Here is a 19,406-nt window from a genome sequence, read left to right on the forward strand (position 1 = left end):
CTATTGCTCATTTAAGAATTCGAGTTATGGAGAATCTCGAATTATAGAATATCAAGCTATGGCAGTTCAATTGTATTTAGAAATGTCACTTAAGAAATATGCTCTGAACCAGGGTTTTTATAAAAAATTTAACCATGCATTTTCGTCAATATAAATATAATATATTATTGGTATGTCAACACTTTCTTTTGTTGTTTCGATTCGCTATGTGAAGTAAAGATGTATGAAACTACAATATTTAGTAAAAATATTTTCATAAAATCCAGAACAACTCATGGACAAATTTTACATTTGAGATACAAAATTCTGTCCAGAAGTTTACGAATTTATTTAGTTCAGACTAAATATTTAACTCAATATTCAAATTTACGGACAAAAAAAACGTATATCCAATAGATGGCGCTGGTGTCGAAATATGTACAATTCTAATTTATGTTCATATTTGTTCGAAATCTTTATCTTTGTTTAAGGGGCTATACCAGTTTAACCCATCGACAAGTAGACGATTTGTTTGAACCGAAAATATACGATAAGAATGTTTTGAAGTTATTTTTATTGAAAAATATCAAAATTATTTAGTACCTTCGGAGGTGTCAAAAAAAATTCCACATGAATTGATTGTTTTTTGGAGTAAAAAAATGGTGGATTTTTTAATGCCAAATTGACAATTTTCACCAATTAAAAAGATCGTAAGTTACTGTATAGAAAAAATTATTCAAAATAAAATTTTAGAAAGTATAAACTACCGACTATGCCAAAACTTTTTTGAACGTAAAGCATGAAGGCGATGGGTAGACGATATCGGAGTTTTCATCAAAATAATTCGTAATCCACTGTATAGATTGATAAAAATAGCAACAAGATATTGCAGCTATTGGGATTAGATTTATCAATTACTTGATTGATGAGCACATTAGGGTGTCCCTTAAATTTCAAAATTTGATATTTTTTTGCGCGGCACATTGTTTTCTTTTTCCTTTTGGTTAACTGAAACCGCCTAAAAAATTCAGAATTCCAGCGATGATCCTATACCCAGCCTCAAGCAGCTCAAAATATGTATTATTTAACTTTTTGAAAGGCAAATGTCAAAGGTTATGCACTTGCTGTAACGCGAATAATAATGCAAGTTTCTACTACCAGAAGAACTTAAATTGATATCAGTACATTTAGTGAAGAAAACAAACACTTTAAGACTGTTAAACTATTATTTATTTACTGGCAAATATACCTGAAAGAACAGAGTTTTTAGTCAATGATTTTATAGGCATTACTCTACGAGCGTGCTGACTAACAAGGAGAAGGTTTTGGAAATTGTCTTCAGTTTTCACTTGTCCCAAATACTCTTGAGTTAAGCCTACGGCCCTTTCAGCAGCGTCATTGATAACAGGAAACGTTGTAAAAAATTCCTTCGCAATAATAAAACTTTTACATGAGGCCCAACAACAACATCGTTCGGCTTGACAATAATTTTTTTGTAACCTAAGAATGGAGGCTATAAATTAGAAGCATTATCCTCTTTTTCCATATAGCAGAGTATCTGTGACATCTTACGTTTCATTTCAATAGAAAGAGTGGAATCAAATACGGCAAGCGTCACCCACTCAGGTGTTGAATACCACAGATGCCCTAGATGTCGCTTCTTCTCGACACCAGCTATTTTAATATCTTTTGCAGGTAACATTGCACCTACACGTCCTTTCAACTTCTGATTTAAGAGAAATTCGCGGTCTTCAGGAATGGTAATCAAAGTCATTGCATCTTTGTGTGACACATCGAAGAGATCGTTTTGTCCACAAAAGAAGCTTATAAATCTATTTGCCGAGCTGAACGTCGAGAGGCATTTTTCTGGAGTGCTCTATATTCATCGTGAAGAGTGATAATTTTTTTCACCACGTAAGCTTTGTCACTAGTAGGAATTCTTGCTCGTTCCCAAAACTCACAAACAGCATCTGAAGTCATCCGACTTGCTTCAGAAACACTGACACTTTCATTCCTTTCTTGCAGTTTATAAGACAAATACCACAGCACTTGCAGACGGGGTGGTAGTTTCGCTCTCAGTATATCTTCCTCACTATGGTCAATAAGATATAAATGCTTCCTTATTTTAACACCACTTATCATGACACTTGAAGCCAGAAATCCTCAAAAAACACAACTCAGTTTACGAAGGATAAAGAAAACTTTAGACATGTTAAAACCTGCCATCAGTCAAAGGGGCTAGGCGCGCGAACGAAAAGAAATACTTTATTGACTCAAATCGCGGAGTAAAATAGAAGTTGATGACGAACTACATACATTAGCTAAGTAAATGCAGCTGGGCATACAGGGTATTTATTTTTATATTGCATATGAATTAAAAGGCAGATACATGAGAAAAATTACTTCTCTCAGATGCCAGACTGCCAAAGTTATAGAATATTGAAAAAACGTAAAACTTCGAGTGCCTTGAGGTAGGGTTTTCGTTTTTCCAACAGATTTGAAATTTTGTAGATTGATTCAACTTATCGAAAGGAAAAAAAAATTGTGTACCACATCGTAATTCTTAATATTAAATTTTAAGGGACATTCTAGAGCACATCTTTGACCTTTTCTGTTTGTTGCCAAGTCAACATAATAAAAACCACTTATTATAAATGAACTGCACCAAAAGCAACTTTAAAGTTTCACTTCTCTGATATGGAAGAGTTATATTTATGAGGTCCGAATGGATGCAAAATGATTGAGAGAGGTTTGAATTATACTCCGGCAATAAGCCCATGAATCAAATTATCTTGATGAAAACATAAAAGTATTTCATGTTCCAAAATAAAACTCTGGGCACAACTACGGATATACATATAACGGTTTTATTTTGAGCTATGAAACAGTCTAACGGTTCAGTTCAAAAATCAAATAATAGGATCCTCTTCTTATATTAGGTTGGCAAATGCATCCCTTGCGCTTGCTTCAATGCTTTACAAAAAGTGTTACAGTGATCGGATTTAACTCAAACATGCGCCGTTTCGTTCGATAATATGTTTCCTTCTAGACGGCAACTTCATAGAAGCCACCCTCCTCATTTGCGAAGAACTCGGACAGCCACTTTTCACAAGCCTCTTTTGAGTTCAACTTTACACTACCAAGGGCGTTCGCCATGGCCACGAACAGGTGGTAATTACCTGGCGCTTTGTCAGTGCTATATGGTGGATGCGATAAAACCTCCCATCCGAGTTCCCGTAGCGAACGTAGCAACGAAGTTTGTGGTCTGGCATTGTCCTGGTGGAACACTACACCCTTCTAATTCTGGACGCTTCTGGTCGATCGCCTGATTCAAGCGGTCCAGTTGTTCGCAGTAGATGGTAGAATTAAGCGTCTGGTCATATGGGAGCAGCTCATAGTGGATGATTCCCTTCCAATCCCACCAAACACACAACAAAACGGCTTGGTTTTCGCTTGATATTGTCGTATGTGATCCATTTTTCGTCACCAGTCACCATCCGCTTCCGTTCGTTCTATAGTTCGTCGAATTCGTTCCGTTTCAGCAACATATCGCAGGCGTTGATTCGGTCCAGAAGATTTTTTTTGTGTCAAATCATGCGTCACTAAAACATCAAGATTTTTGTGCATCCACTGTTGAACGCTCCAAACTAATCATCCATAGCGTCGTTTTGTAGGTTATGTCAAGAACTTTCAAAGATGTATAGTATTGCCAGATACGAGCTCTTTAGCGCTTTATACATAGCCGCGAAATTCAAAAGACAAAACGGCGAAAGGGAGATATTTGCCAACCTAATATATAAAAGGAGAATATAATAATTCCTTCTTCCCGTAATAGTACTTCTGATACACTTCCGAAAGTGGGTGAAATGGTTCAGTGTCATTTAATTTAAGACAGCTAAATTGATTTATATTTTTCACAAATATTGTCATAATTCAAAGAGGAAGACGTTGTAGTGAAAATTATCCATTCTGCTTCTGTTTACGATGTATAGTGAATACTTAATCGGAATCTTTCAACAATGCAATAATTTTAATCAGCATAAATAAATGGAAATTTTCTCAACAAACCTCTACAGATATTATAGGTATATGCATAAGTGTTACCCCAAAATATCAACCTCCCCATGTCGCTTCTCTTAAGATAGAGCACTGCTTATGAAACGTACGAAGTCGTCATAATGTCTGCTAAAAGCAACAACTTTCTAAATATTTTAAGTTTAAATTTACTGTAACTTTTCTTCAATTCTTCTCATGAAAATTGCGTTTATTTTCTCCTCTAGTACATAACTACTGCTATTCGCTTGTTAAGCGTACACATACACCAGACATCTCTAAATCCCCTCAAGTCATATGTAAACATTTATTTTCATGTATTCGCAAAAGCATTTACTTTTTATTTTAAATGTCTATGCCATGTTGCCATGCGTACGACCAATAATTTATGCGAATTTTCTTTAAAAGCGACCATTTATATGGAAATCTAGAAAACTTGTTGTTCGGAAATATTGTTTTGAAATAAAAATGCAAAAAAAAACAATATAAAAACTAAATGGACTGTGGGAAAGTGTTCCACATGCTATAAATTAAAATGCTGGAACTTGAAGAAATCTTTCAAGGCACACCAGCACTTTTAATCCTAAACTAAACTTAAACTTCATACATTGATCTTCAAACTGTCATATTAGACACCACTGACATCTTCCACTTAAGTAAGATTACTTTTGGGACTGATTTCAAATAACAAGCTCTGGAGGGAGTTTTCAATTATGATATTGTTTAAGCCAAAATATATAAGTATATATCCACAAAACATCCAGATCGCCTCAGAAATCTGCTAAGTTTACTAATTTCAACTCCAGATTATTCCCTGTTTGATTAATGAGTTGAAATTCAAAATACTTCAAATGCAGGCTTCCTGAAACGGTACCTCCTACCCCATCAGTTAATGACTCATAAAACTCCCATAAAAATAAATGACGACCTGTTTTTTTGAGCCCAAAGTGCTCTTTGAAACTCTTATGATTCACTTCTAAATCGCAAATATGTATTTCGTTTGCCCCCCTAAACTTGTTTACTAAACTTACTTAGGTGAAGCTTTGCAAAGCAAGCGTAGACCGCAAGAGGTACAGATGAACAGTTTTTATCAACCCTGCTTTGACCAAGCATCTATACGATCTATAACTTAGTACCTCAATCATCTATGTATCCAGCAAATGATATAATGTAGATTCTTCATATTTAAGAGAAGACGCACGAAGTTGATGTACACCAATGAATTGGTTTAAATGCAACCTGCTTCATTAAGTGCAGATTAAAGTTCACCTCATAATTAATCTTTTAATCGAACATAGGTACTCAAACTTAGAGCTATCTCAACAGTTACAAAGTATTTCATTTGATTTTTTCTTCAATAATTAAGTAAGATAGATATAAATTGTTAATATGAACTATGTGAACTTTTTTTGACTATTCTCACATCACCTGCCAGAACTGGATAGAAAATGTATCCAATTCAAGTCACAAATCATAAATATCGCCTATATTATATTCTACTAGATTCTAATATTAGATCACGAGTATTACTTTCACAAAAGGAAATTCAACAAGAAAAATAGTACACTTTTCATCTTGAAATACCGCAATTTGAAAACTACTTGATTTCAAAACTATCTAAAATATTGAAATTATATATAATTCAAAAGCTTGATTTTAAGATCGAAACAACATATTATCAACCACTTATATATATATATATATATATATTTGGCGTAAGAACCGCTTTAAGCGATTATAGCCGAATCCACCAGAGCGCGCTATTTCTCCTTTTTGCTTTTTGGCGCCAACTGGAAACACCAAGTGAAGCCAGGTCACTTTGCACTTGGTCCTTCCATCGGAGTGGAGGTCTCCCTCTTCCTCGGCTTCCTCCAGCGGGTACTGTATCGAATACTTTCAGAGCTGGAGTGTTTTCTTCCATCCGTACAACATGACGTAGCCGCTGTCTTTTTATTCGCTGAACTATGTCAATGTCGTCGTATAAATCGTACAGCTCATCGTTCCATCGTACCACTTATTATCAGAATATATTCTAAAGATATCTATGTTACAAGCCGAACTTATAACTCAGAAACAATCACGTCAGAACGTCATTCTCACCAACAGGAACATGTAGGAACACCGCTATCCTACTACCACTTCTCTACTATAAAACATATTAGTTAATGCTAGGTGAAGAAGTTGCCTCGAAGAGATCGAAGTGGAATCATCTCATCAGTTTCTCCTGGAATGTCCCGCCTTTGCGAGATGAAGACAAATATTACTTAAATCTCACTTTTTTGAACAACCGTACGAACTAGCGGATATAGAAGTGAAAATATCTGCAGATTTTTAATAGGCTCAGAGCGCTTTGTCGAATCCTTACATTTAATCAAGGGGATAATCCTGCCTTCACAAAGAACTGTCTCTCATAGTCTAAGTGCCTCTGGGGGAACAGCGATACAACTAGCCTAACTTCGAAAAAGTAGAGTTAATCACGGAACCAACTCTTCTCAAATACTTCAACAGAATTCTATTTTGATAAGCAATCCCACAGTTGTTTACTAAACGAGTATACTAAGGAGACTGAAAAAAATGTAGTAAAATTTGAAATTATTCCTCAATAGAGTTGCTATCGAGAAATATAGAGCGATTATAACGATTCTCCAACTTTTCGTTACCATATTTGTAGTACGAGTTAACTTTTGCTGTAAATCGGACCTTAGTCTTCGACATTTGCTGCCTGACAAATGATATTTATACACCTTGCTTTTGAAACTTAGGTTTTTTTTTTAAAAACATATGGATCGAAATCTTCTCAAAGAAACGATAATAAATTTTATACCAGTCTTTTATACAAGTAATAGTTGCTTTCTATAGAGATAAGCACCGATTTGATAGAATTTTGGCTGTGATTATTCTCATTTATTCTTTTTTATCTGCGCCATGAACCAGATTATGAAACAATTCGAATTGTTGGCCATTCACTTAGCCTTAAAAATAGTTAATAAATTAAAAAATGTATAAATGAAGAAATTTTTTAATTTTTTTTTTTAACCACAATTTCACAGAAATGAGAAAATTCACGCATTCCCATGCAATTATTTGCATTATTGCAAATATCCACAACTATATATACGTGTGTGTGTGTAAAAAGTGTGCTTAAAACGTTTCACTTTGTAGGCCATAATGTAGCTGTTGTTATCCGTTGCGCTTCGCATTGTTCGCACAACACGTCCAAAGGATAAAATATGCAGGATGCAGGAAATGCTGTTGCCTGAATTTCATGAAATGTGCGTGCAAAAGGATGAATGAACAACAAAAACAATAAAACATTTTTTGTTTTCGTTGTTGTTGTTTTTTCTCATCGCCACTGCCATTGTGTAATGTTGTTGTGATTCTGTATCCCATTGGCAGCTGGAGCTCATTGCCAATGGTGCGTCGTGCGTGCATTCACAGACACAGGTGAATTGCGGAACTTCTATTACACACATACATATACACATAATTAAAATCTAAAATCATATAAATGAATTTATAAGCGGATATGCAATAAACAATTGCAACTTAAATGCAATGATATGGAGGAAGTTTATTATTAATCCTAACTAAACATTAAAACTGTAGTTGATACGAGGTTAGTAGGAAAAAGTGATAATTTTGTAATATGACAGATATTCTTATTGGATAAAATGGATATTTATTGATACATTTCTTAATTCATTCTCTGAGTTGGATGCTTTTACCTCAATGGATTTTTGATTTTCTGAGCATTTTCAAGCAAGTTACTTGCCAATAGCAAGAGGGATTACGACTGGAAAATATTAATAATGATTTTGTAATATATTCATAATTATTTTTTTTTCATTGGAATATTTTTTTCTAATATTGAATTTATACAAAAATGTAGAGAAAAACAATATCTTTCAAAATATTTCTTTTTAATTAAGAGGCTAATAATCATCTGTCCTTAGTTATTTGATTTTTATTCGAATGTACTTCTGGCAAATTAAATGTTATTAGCAAATTTTCACCTGTTGATATTGCCGGTAGGTGCAGTGCGGCAAAGGTCGCTGTCAGACTCAGAGACGCTGGGTACATGATCGGTCCCAAGCAGGGGCACTCTGAAATTCTCTGTCGGTTCGATTGCATCCCAGACTACTTGGACCAATGCACTGTGGAACCGTCCCCGATAGCTTCCAGCTATTTTGCTATCCGACTAGTGTGGGTACCGGTCACCGCGGGATCGTGGTAACTATATAGCGGACAAGCTTGCAAGGGAGGGTACCCTAGCTACATTGACGTCGGAATAGGAGCGCGTTGGTAGTCCATGGTCCACCTGCGCAAGAGCGCTGGACATGCAGACCATGCATGAGCTCGTCAAACGCTGGTCAACTACCAGTACTTGTGCAGTGGCGAGGTCCTTTCAACTGCTTTCTCTGGACAAGGTCCATCTCAGCGCGATCATGGGTGTAATTAGAGGACATTGTCCAATGGGTACCCGTGCGTTGAGACTTGGGGTCGTGGCAAATGCAAGTTGCCAAAGCTGTATGGAGGAAGGCGAGGTGGAATCATCTAAGCATTTCCTTCTTCATTGTCCAGCTTTTGCCAGACTGAGATTGAAACACCTCGGAAGGCCCTTTTTCGGCGATTATTGCGAATTAGCTAGAATCGACATTAGCCGTCTTACGAAATTTGTAACGGATTCTAAGCGTTTTGCTGAATCTTAAATGTCTATGATCCACAGTTAGTTTTATTGGTATCACAATGAACAGCGCCAGGCTGTCTAAGTGTTTTTTTTTTGTGTTTTGCAGAGATCTGCCTACAAACCTAACCTAACCTAGCAATACATCAATTTCGAATATTTATATTTTTTTATATGAATATTTTTTCTAAAATGCTTTTTGGTTTCAATCGACTCATGAATTTATTCCATCCATTCTCATTAAGACGAAATGTTATTGGTGTAGATACTCCGCTTTGCTATAAACTACGCAGTAGTTATACAGAATTAATTTTTGCCTTCCTTGGACATTTTATGTCTGATTATTTTGCACATTTTTACACTTATATAAATTTGATGATTGTGATCTTAGCGGGTATTCAAAACATCCTCCAAATCATCATCCAAAATCAAGGTACTTTTGCCAAAAAAACGAAACATTAAACACAATGTGTCCATAAGAAATGTTGAGAGAGGCTGATATACCTCTAATTCTAACATTTTTTATATAAACATTTTTAGAAATTAACATTATTTTTGATATTAATTTGGACCCATTCATCATTTTTCTCTGAACAATATTCGGCTGAAAATAGTCTTGAAAATTACAAAATTTTAACCAAATGTAGCCAATGATGAGGTTTTAACTCCATTTTGAAATATAATAAGTCCAGTGAAAAAAGATTTCTTCTAATTTTGTATCTTAAGATAATTAAGGATTTTTCCTAAGTTTTCTCCGTCAAGTAGGTATTCGCATGTTGCTTCAAAGCTTAATGGATATTTACTAAATACTACTACAAAAAATTATATGAGTATTCCGCCAAAATTTATATGCGTTTTGTTATTCCAATTGGTATGCGAGACTCCAAGACTCTTATAATCCACATTACTCTTTGATTATGATTTTCATAATTATGTTATTCATTGAGGGGAAGTAATGTATATAGTTTTTACATACTAAAATATTTAAGTAATTTTGTCCGGTTTCATTGCTGGGAAATTCAAATATTTCAAGCGAATCTTTGTTGTTGCGAAACGAACAAACAACTGGTATAAATACCCTAAACTGGCATAATAAAATATCGAGAAAATTACAAGCATTTATACCGCTTTAATGAGACGTTCAAATACTTTCTTATGTTGCAGTCAACTGGATAACTTTATAGCTTCCTTGCTTCCTCAAATAAAATTTTTGCAGGAGAGTAAAGCTCTAAATTAGCGTGCAGTGATGTGACAAAACGAAGACGGCAAAGTTTAATAAAACTCGCTGAATGTTATAATAAGGCATATTTCTTTTCTACTAAAGGTTTAAGTTAAAGAAAAATTTCAGCAAAGTGTATTAATCCATATACATATGTATTTAATGAATTCGTGCTCACAATAAAAAAATATGAAAAGAATAAATGATTGGCTCCTCAATCCGTTGCAATACAGCCAGTCAGTCATGCGGCCTTCACATGCAACCGGCTGCAGTTAATATAAACAAAACGTTACAGCATATTTTGTGCGCCACAAACACACACTCACACCCATATTTAAACTGAAATTTATGAATAACAACATTTCACTATTTCACCTGAATTTTAAAAACCGTTATTTTCTACATTTGATTGCCTGTGCTATTATTATTGCCATGCTTTTTATGACGTGCTGCAGAAGAAAGCTGCAAAAACAAAATATTTGAAATAAAAAACAACAATAAAACAATCACATGAAATAATAATAATAAGAATGCAATAAATTACGTTTCGCTGCAGCATTTTTACCGTTTTCACTTGTCCTTTACTTTGGCTGGAATTTCAATTCATTTGCAGAGGGCCATGGCAACGCAGTGAATTTAGTTTGCTTTTTTATTCTTTTTGCGTGTGATTTATGTAATAATAGTTAGTTGGGAGGGGGTACTGGAGTAAAAAAATATATTTCTCTAAACATACATCAACATATACATACAAACATAGCGTTTCAGACATGCATTGCTGTCACAAAAGCAGCTGCTTCACGTGCAACAACTCATAAATATGGCATTTGTTGGTTGTTGCTTTTTTCATATAATTTTTCATGCAAATACAGACTCATATAAATACATTTGTACATAATATACATATATATACTTGCATTTGTTTACCGTGAAATGCTTCAATTTTTCGCTTTCTTTGCGCGTTTTGTACATAAATTGCATACAAAGTAATTTTTTCCAATACATACATACATTATTTGACATAAGTATTTGTAAATAAATTGCATTTTTGCATTTTTCGCTCATAATTGAAATACATATACTTATATACATACATATATATAAACAAATTTCTAGCATTCCTAACTAACCAACCTCTGCAGTGCCACTCTGTTCATGCAACATTACTTATATATAATACATTTTTCATTTTCTTGCAACTTCGACTTGAAATGTGCAACACCGAAATCACTAAAATCGCATACATACAAACATGTATATATATGTGTATCCAAATGTCGCGCTCTGATTTCGTTGCTGCATTTCCGTGACAATCTGTGCGCCGGAATTTCACCGTTATTTGTGTGCCACACAAATATGCCGCCATCACTTGTCAAACAATAATAACAACGCACACACACATACAAATATCTCTCCGTTAATAATGCTAAACACACGCATACAATTGCAATGTGGCACTTGCAACATGCAACATATGCATTTAACTGTGTCTATGTGTGTGCTTATGCACCGCTGCGCAACTGTAACTGTAACCTGTAACCGTGATTTAATGTTACAACCAACTACCATGCTTATCAATAACAACAACAATGTAAATCACCTACTTGCAACACCAAATGTCGCCTGTTAACCTACCTGCTGCTGCTACCTGCTGCCGCTACCTGCTGTATTATCGCCAATCAAATTAATAACATGTAATTGCATTTAAATTGTTGTCCAATTGTCACCGCACCACACCGCATCACGCGCTATGTAACGATACAGTTTGCAAAAGCAAGTTAGCGTGATGAGCATGAATTTATCAGCCAAACTGGATGAGCTTCAACGAGGCGATCGACACTTGGAGACGACAGTCGCCTTGTGTGAAATACGTACACAGCTCCAGGAGCTGACCAAATCCGTGGAGAGTTGTCAAAGTGAAGTGTCTGAGGTAAGTTGGCCAATAATGATATGTTCATATGATTACATATACAGGCTCTTATATGTATGTCTATTTAAATAAGTTTCGTGGTAAATGCTTGAGAAAAATTAAAATATATATTAATTAATTATTAAATAAGTATATAAATATAATATAATTTTTTTATAGAAAATGCATATACATATATATACAATTAAAATATTTTTGGTATTTCACCAATTAACCTATAAATTTTAATTAGAAATATAACAAAAGTCTCAAAATATTTTTTTTGTCATTAAGGGGCTATAGCAGTGTAACATATGAAAAATTAAGCGATTTTCATGTTTTTTTTTTTGAGGGGTTACAAGGGTTTCCTGGGTTCAAAAAATCGATTTTTTGTTTTTTGGCTTATTAATTTCTACAACATCTCAAATATATTATCCTAAATTATCAAGTCGATCCGAATAATAGTTTCGGAGGAACAGCCTTTGTAAGGTGTGTGCTTCATGTTAGGTATTATTGTTACTCAAATCTTTAAACGCGTTTTTCTCGGAACCGTGTTTTCAATGTCGGTAGTCAAATGTTCTCGAAAACTACTCAACCGATCTTGATGAAATTTGTATACTCTCGCAACAAAGTTGCTAGCAACAAGCGAAAAAAGCCAAAATGGAAAATGGGCATGGCATTGCCCACTTATGCGTCAAAAAGCATATCTCAAAACTACTCGACCGATTTCAATGAAACTTGGTTTGTAATAGTTTCCTTACACCCCAATGATATGTTGTGAAAATAGGCAAAATCGCTTCACAATCACGCCTACTTCCTATATACCAGAACTTTGAAGATGATCTGAAACGTTTACATTACAATATATAAAGTAAGCACTAGTGAAGATATCGGTGCAGAACTTTGCTCAAATACTATGTTCATAGTGTGGCAGCCCCATTCTAAAAATCGCCGAAATCGGACCATAGGTTTTTAAGGCCCCATATATCGAACACGAGGACCTCGGTGCTTATAACCTAATATTATGGTTTCCAACTTTCAATGGACTTTATACAATATATATGACGAATATGTGGGTCAAATTGTGTATTATATAATATAAATAAAGTTAAATAAATAAATTGCGAGAGTATAAAATGTTCGGTTACACCCGAACTTAGCCCTTCCTTACTTGTTTGAATTGTGTTCGAGATACAAGTTACTCTTGCTCGAACGAAGGATTTTTTCTTTTTTCAATTACAACTATTTGAAAAAACAAAATGTCAAACAAATTTTACCGAAATTTTTATTTTTTTTTTTTGGAAAAATGTCTGCCAAAATTCCATTTTTTACTGTTTTGTCTTTGAAGTTTGAATTAAATAAATATTTTTTTACATAAAAAAAATATTGAAAATAGGCCTTTTTTTACTCAACAAAACCCATGTAGCGGAGTTATGTACTATCATCGTAGATGCCAAAAAAATTCCTCAATGGCTGACATGATTCCGGCCGAATGAGTAGCTGAAACAAAACAATTCAAAAAGGTTTTCAAATTTGAAAGTATTTCCTATACAATGACCAACATTTTTTTACAAATATCAAAAATTAACAGAATGGCGTAGTTCTGAAAAAAAGTTAGTATTTAGGAAAAAACTTATTCAAGAATACTCAGTTTAAATTTGAAGTCGAGCGGTCGCTCTTTAGAACACTGCCATTCAAAAATTATTTAAGATACAACCTTACCGCTTTCACAGGATATTTTTGAAAGTATAAACTATCAAATAAGCAAAAAATAAAAAATCGATTTTTTTAAGTATCACCCTAGTATATATAAAATAGCTACAAAGAAATATTGAAACGAGACTAAAATACATTAGTCTACTCTATATTATTCAGGGATTATATTTTATTAACCAAGACCATAGCATTTAAAGGAGAATACTCTCTCTCTCTCCTTCCGGTAATTAACAGATTACAGCAATATTATCAATAGTTAACGAAGTTCCAGGGTTTGTATAAAAAAAATTAGAAAACCGAGTAAATGTCGTATGCAAACGAACTAGAGAGAGCAAAAGAGAGTAAAAATAACTCACTAACTGTCATTCAGTGATCTCGGTTTAGTTCGAGAGTATAAAGTCAGATCTATAAATATTTCCACCCCCACTATCTTCCACATTTGGTTCGTCAGAACAGTTATATTCATTTCTTTATTTTCTCAAAAAAAAACAAAAAGTTTCTCCAATGTTAGGATATAAGAGAATTTCACAAAAGTAGCACAGAACAAATTAGTAATTCACAAAGTTTCAAAACCTCTGCGATGCACAAGAACAGGCGATAAATTTGTTGGTAGATTTGTATTCGAAATGTTTTTTAAGCTATCTTCGAATTGGTTTAGCTTATTGAGGATGAGAGATCTAAATCACTAAAATTTATTTGAAACTACTCTTTCCTTTACTTTTTAGCCGAACCTTCTCAGCTTTTTTGATAGTTCTCAACCACAGTTCTTATTGATTAATATATATTCATGACTCGAGAAATAGACACTTCAATAGATTAGGAGTGATAAAAATTGGTAGAATTCTCTGATATATTTTATGAAGTGATCTTAGCGCTTATTGTAATTTATAATTTATAAATAAAAAACCGATAATAAACCCTAAATATTATTTAGAAGTATACTCTACACTATATAATCTAACCTAAGTTTCCACTCAGAAAATACAATTTAAAATAAAGCTGACTTAAAACAAAGCCAAAAATATCTCCAAAAACATATATATTCCGATGTTAAACTCTCTTTCTCGCTCTCTCTCTCGACTGTTCGGACAATAATTGAGATAAGTCCTCTAAGTTTCTAGCAAGCAATCTCAAGTATTATCAGACTGATTAATCACTAATAGGATTACCAATTAAACATACATAAATTTTATTAACAAATAATGTGATACTACGACTAAGACTTTTTAGTAAAGAAATATTTTCTATCTAAAAAATATCAAAAATATAATAATAAAAATTTAACAACTCACTTTTAAGAACAATATTTGTATTTGAAATAATATCCATACTAACTCACTATAATCACACTTTTAGGTGAAACGAGACATGGTGGCGATCAAGCACGAGCTAGACACCGTGCAACAAGTTAAAGAGGAAATCGAAGAGCTGCGCGAATATGTCGACAGACTGGAGGAGCACACGCACAGACGGAAGCTAAGACTTTTAGAACAAGTTTGTAGCTTAAATTATTTGCCATGTTGTGTAATTAATACTTGAATTTCATTTATATTCATGTACAACAAAATGTCAAATCTCATTATGCGTGCAAATCAACTAAATTCAAAACTTTATAAAACAACAACAACCCCCCAAAAAAACCTCTATTTACAATCGGTTCTCATATCGGTACACAAATTACATACACTTGCTTATTACTTTTACAGTATGACAACAAAAGTTTAGCGCATAATGTCATTTATCAATACAGACCGCTTCTTCATAAACCTTACTTTCAATTATATTTGTATTTATTTTTAAGTTAAAATTATTGTTGAAAAATTCAAAAAATCTTGTAAAAGCTGATAAAAAATAAATATTTGATTTTGTAATTTTAATTTGCATTTTTATTTATTTTTTAATATATTTTTTAAATTTATTTAAATAATTTATTGCCTTAATATTATTGTTTAGATATTTATTTTATTTTAGAAAACTATAACAGCTTCATAAATGGGTAAAATTTACCTAATTTTTTATATGAGTATACTTATATAAAAGCTGCAGAACCTCCCGAATTTTGTCCAGAAGAATTACTCTCCCAAAAATCGTTGAAACCTAAGACCTAAACCGCTGGTTTAAGATTCTATCTTCGTAATCAGCAGATTTGTTTTTACTAAGGTTTATGTCTTCACTATAAGCTCAAAGCGATGAAAAGTAACTCTAGATACTTCCCTACAAATAAGATAAGCCTCAAGACCTTATCAAAAGAAAATGTCTCGATGTACTCTCCGAGTTGCAAGTTTTCTTTCTTTTGAAATGACGTTCTGCTTATTTGAGAACCACAATCATTTGGATGTCTTACTCGAAGCACTATACCTCATTCATCGCAGTTTGACTCCTATTTTGTCGAACCTAGAAGGTTTGCTTCGAAAATTACTATTCAATAGAAAGAACTCAACTTAAATACCAATTTTCTGGTAATAACTCCAAAAGATCAATGCTATTTTCATCACATGACTTTCTGGGTTCAATTTATGGGAGATACATCTCTTTTTAAACAGAGCTATATAGCCTAATGGAAGATCATGAAATCAACGCCCCTTGAAAGCTATTCTTTAATACCTTTGGAGCTTATAATTTGATTTTATCTTTTCAAATTTGTATCTTATAATTTATAGCAGAAACCAAATCACTTCATAACTTCGAAATCACATTGGTATAACTTACTCGGCTTAACAGTTATATTTGAATTGTTTTATATTTTTTATTTTTTTTTTTTTATTTTGAGTTTTGCACTCAGTTTTTTTTTTATATTCCACTGCGCACATTTCCATAAATTTTAAGTGAATTTTACATTATTTACATCGCCTACTTTTCTCTCTCTCTTTCTCCATTGTCTATAGGGTCTTACCTTCTTCCTAACATACTCGATATTCTCAGCGGTGCTGGGTATGTTGCAGTTCGGTTACAATACCGGTGTGATAAATGCGCCCGAAAAGAATATTGAGAATTTCATGAAGGATGTCTACAAGGATCGCTATGGTGAGGATATTAGTGAGGAGTTCATACAACAGCTGTACTCGGTGGCGGTGTCGATATTCGCCATTGGCGGCATGTTGGGTGGTTTCAGCGGCGGTTGGATGGCCAATCGCTTCGGCAGGTAAGTGCTTAAAATGACGGAGAAAACAGTGAGTTTTTCGGTAGAATTATCATAAATGTAATCATTACAATATTACTTAATTGATTACTTTAATATTTAATTGAAATTAATCGACTCACTAACTCTTATTGCATTACAGAAAAGGCGGATTATTATTAAATAATGTACTTGGCATATCGGGTGCTTGTCTAATGGGTTTTACCAAAGTTAGTCATTCCTATGAAATGTTATTCCTTGGCCGATTTATTATTGGTGTTAATTGCGGTGCGTTGTTCATTCGAAAAAATTTCAAAAATATATGCGATAAAAATGTAATGATAACATTCTATACTGTTTTTTGTAGGTCTTAATACATCATTGGTGCCAATGTACATCTCCGAAATAGCGCCACTGAACTTACGCGGTGGATTAGGTACTGTAAATCAATTGGCTGTGACAATAGGTTTACTACTATCCCAAGTGTTGGGAATCGAACAAATTTTAGGAACTAATGAAGGCTGGCCAGTTTTACTTGGTCTAGCCATATGTCCAGCAATATTGCAATTAATATTACTGCCGGTATGCCCGGAATCGCCCAGATATCTGCTTATAACGAAACAATGGGAAGAGGAAGCCCGAAGAGGTAAGTCGGAGATTAAAATAATAATGCTATAATTCAGTTATAATTAAAATATCTTAAAATTTTAAGAATTGATATGAAACTTTGCTAAAAATAGGCTCCTGAATGTAGGCAACATTCCTTATAGCAGAATATATATCTATACCACGACAATTACAAAACGTTGCCTACATTTTGATTAATGATAGTTCCATCTAGGAACTATGCAAAAATATTTATAAAATAATCTTAAGAGTAATTTATCCACATTAAATTTAAAAGACGTGAACCTATGCTAAATTTGCATGTCGTATACAACATTTTATTCTCTTTATTTTAATAGACACGAAAAATGTTGCCTACATTTAGGATGACATTGAATTATCTTATTTTCACAAAAACTGTAGACATTTATTCCTCATAACTTTAAACGTACACTCTCTTCACAGCGTTACGACGACTACGTGCCTCGAGTTCGGTTGAGGAAGACATCGAAGAGATGCGCGCCGAAGAACGCGCTCAACAATCCGAAAGCCACATCTCCACCATGGAGCTCATCTGCTCGCCCACACTGCGACCACCATTGATTATCGGCATTGTTATGCAGCTGAGTCAACAATTTAGCGGTATCAATGCGGTACTCTACTACTCGACATCGCTATTTATGAGCTCAGGCCTGACGGAGGAGAGCGCCAAATTCTCAACGATAGGCATTGGCGCTATAATGGTTTGCATGAGAAAACCTTTAATTTACTCTTCTCGTGAAATCTAATTGTGATTTTTTCTCAATGCAGGTGCTAATGACGCTCGTCTCAATACCGTTAATGGATCGCACCGGTCGTCGAACACTCCATCTATACGGTTTAGGTGGCATGTTCATATTCTCGATATTCATAACGATTTCATTTTTAATTAAGGCAAGTAAACAATTGAATGGAGCCAACATTCGTTTGAAAGAATGTTTGGTCCACTTACCAAGAGGGGCAAGTATTGCAATTAAATATTTAAAGAGACGTGCATTTACTGTTTGTTTAAAAATCTATGTGGTTTGTATAGCATTTACTTTTAGCAGAAAAAATAATATTAACCATGCTCGTCTTATTATATATATGTATATAAAAGGTTGTTGATTTAGTTTTCGTGATTTTGAAATTTAATTGTTTTAATTTCGAAAAAGATTTTGGAAAATTCTTAAAGAAATAAAGGTTTATTTGAATGCATGTTAAAGGAATGCTTAGTAAAAACATAATTTAAAAAAATATTTTTTTTTTATAAAATATTTCACCAATTAAAATTACTACGAATCGTAAAACAATATTTATAGTCAGTTTAGGAACGTTATATTACCCTGAATATCTATCTATATAGCATGAAATGGTATACAACCATTCTTACCCGAAAATAATTTAAAAAAATAAAAGTAATAATTAAAATATATCATTAAAATCGCATGTGCACGCTTTGCCAAGTTCAATTATTTTTAAAATATAAACAAATAGCTTTTTAATTTAATATTTTAGAAATTTTTTGATTTCTTAAATATAAAATATATTTTTTTGAGTTTTTGACCTTTGCGTTTGCTTGCAATTCAAACACTCGTTGATTTTTCTCAGCTGTAGTTGCCTTCACGAGGTTTCTTTTTACTTTCCATATTAATTTTTCTGTTAGAATTATGCTTGCATGCTTCAGTGTTTGTCAGTTCTTTCACACTATAATAAGTTTTTAGGTTAAGTATTTGAATAAATGAGTTTAAGATGTGATTGAAAAAAGTAAAAACATTAATATTTGTTTTTACAGAGACCAATAGGTCGAAATCTAAAAGAATTTTTATAGACAGAATTTTTATATTGAAAAAATTCATACAAACAATACATTTTCTGCAATTCTCACCAAACTTATTATTTAATAGTATTGTTTCACAAGTTCATATAAAGCAAGAAGTCCACTTAGTTGTGTTTTGGTAGAGCAACTATTTCTTACAAGTGCCACTTGAATTGTAATTCGCACCCACCTCATGCTTTTTCAAGCCAGAATATTCTTTATGCTTTCCTTTGGGAAGAAAGATGTTATCTACCAAATTAAATTTTCTATATATAATGAAAGACGCCA

General features: G+C 33.4%; 2 protein-coding genes across 2 annotated transcripts in view; both read left to right on the plus strand.

The window, feature by feature from the left end:
* Nucleotides 1-16,459, plus strand: part of LOC128921296 (uncharacterized) — a 99,285-nt gene extending 82,826 nt beyond the window's left edge. Inside the window, exons 6-7 of the mRNA XM_054228394.1 lie at nt 11,697-11,862; nt 14,914-16,459. Coding sequence (XP_054084369.1) covers nt 11,697-11,862; nt 14,914-15,096 — 349 coding nt within the window. The 3' untranslated portion in view covers nt 15,097-16,459. The remainder of the gene's footprint in view (nt 1-11,696; nt 11,863-14,913) is intronic.
* Nucleotides 1-19,406, plus strand: part of LOC105220982 (glucose transporter type 1) — a 58,178-nt gene that overhangs the window by 21,512 nt on the left and 17,260 nt on the right. The window contains 5 exon segments of the mRNA XM_054228396.1: nt 16,443-16,699; nt 16,839-16,963; nt 17,043-17,321; nt 17,747-18,024; nt 18,092-18,214. Of these exon segments, the coding sequence (XP_054084371.1) occupies nt 16,443-16,699; nt 16,839-16,963; nt 17,043-17,321; nt 17,747-18,024; nt 18,092-18,214 (1,062 nt within the window).

Source organism: Zeugodacus cucurbitae, chromosome 4 (genome assembly GCF_028554725.1).
Source record: "Zeugodacus cucurbitae isolate PBARC_wt_2022May chromosome 4, idZeuCucr1.2, whole genome shotgun sequence".
NCBI classification, from domain to species: Eukaryota; Metazoa; Arthropoda; class Insecta; order Diptera; family Tephritidae; genus Zeugodacus; species Zeugodacus cucurbitae.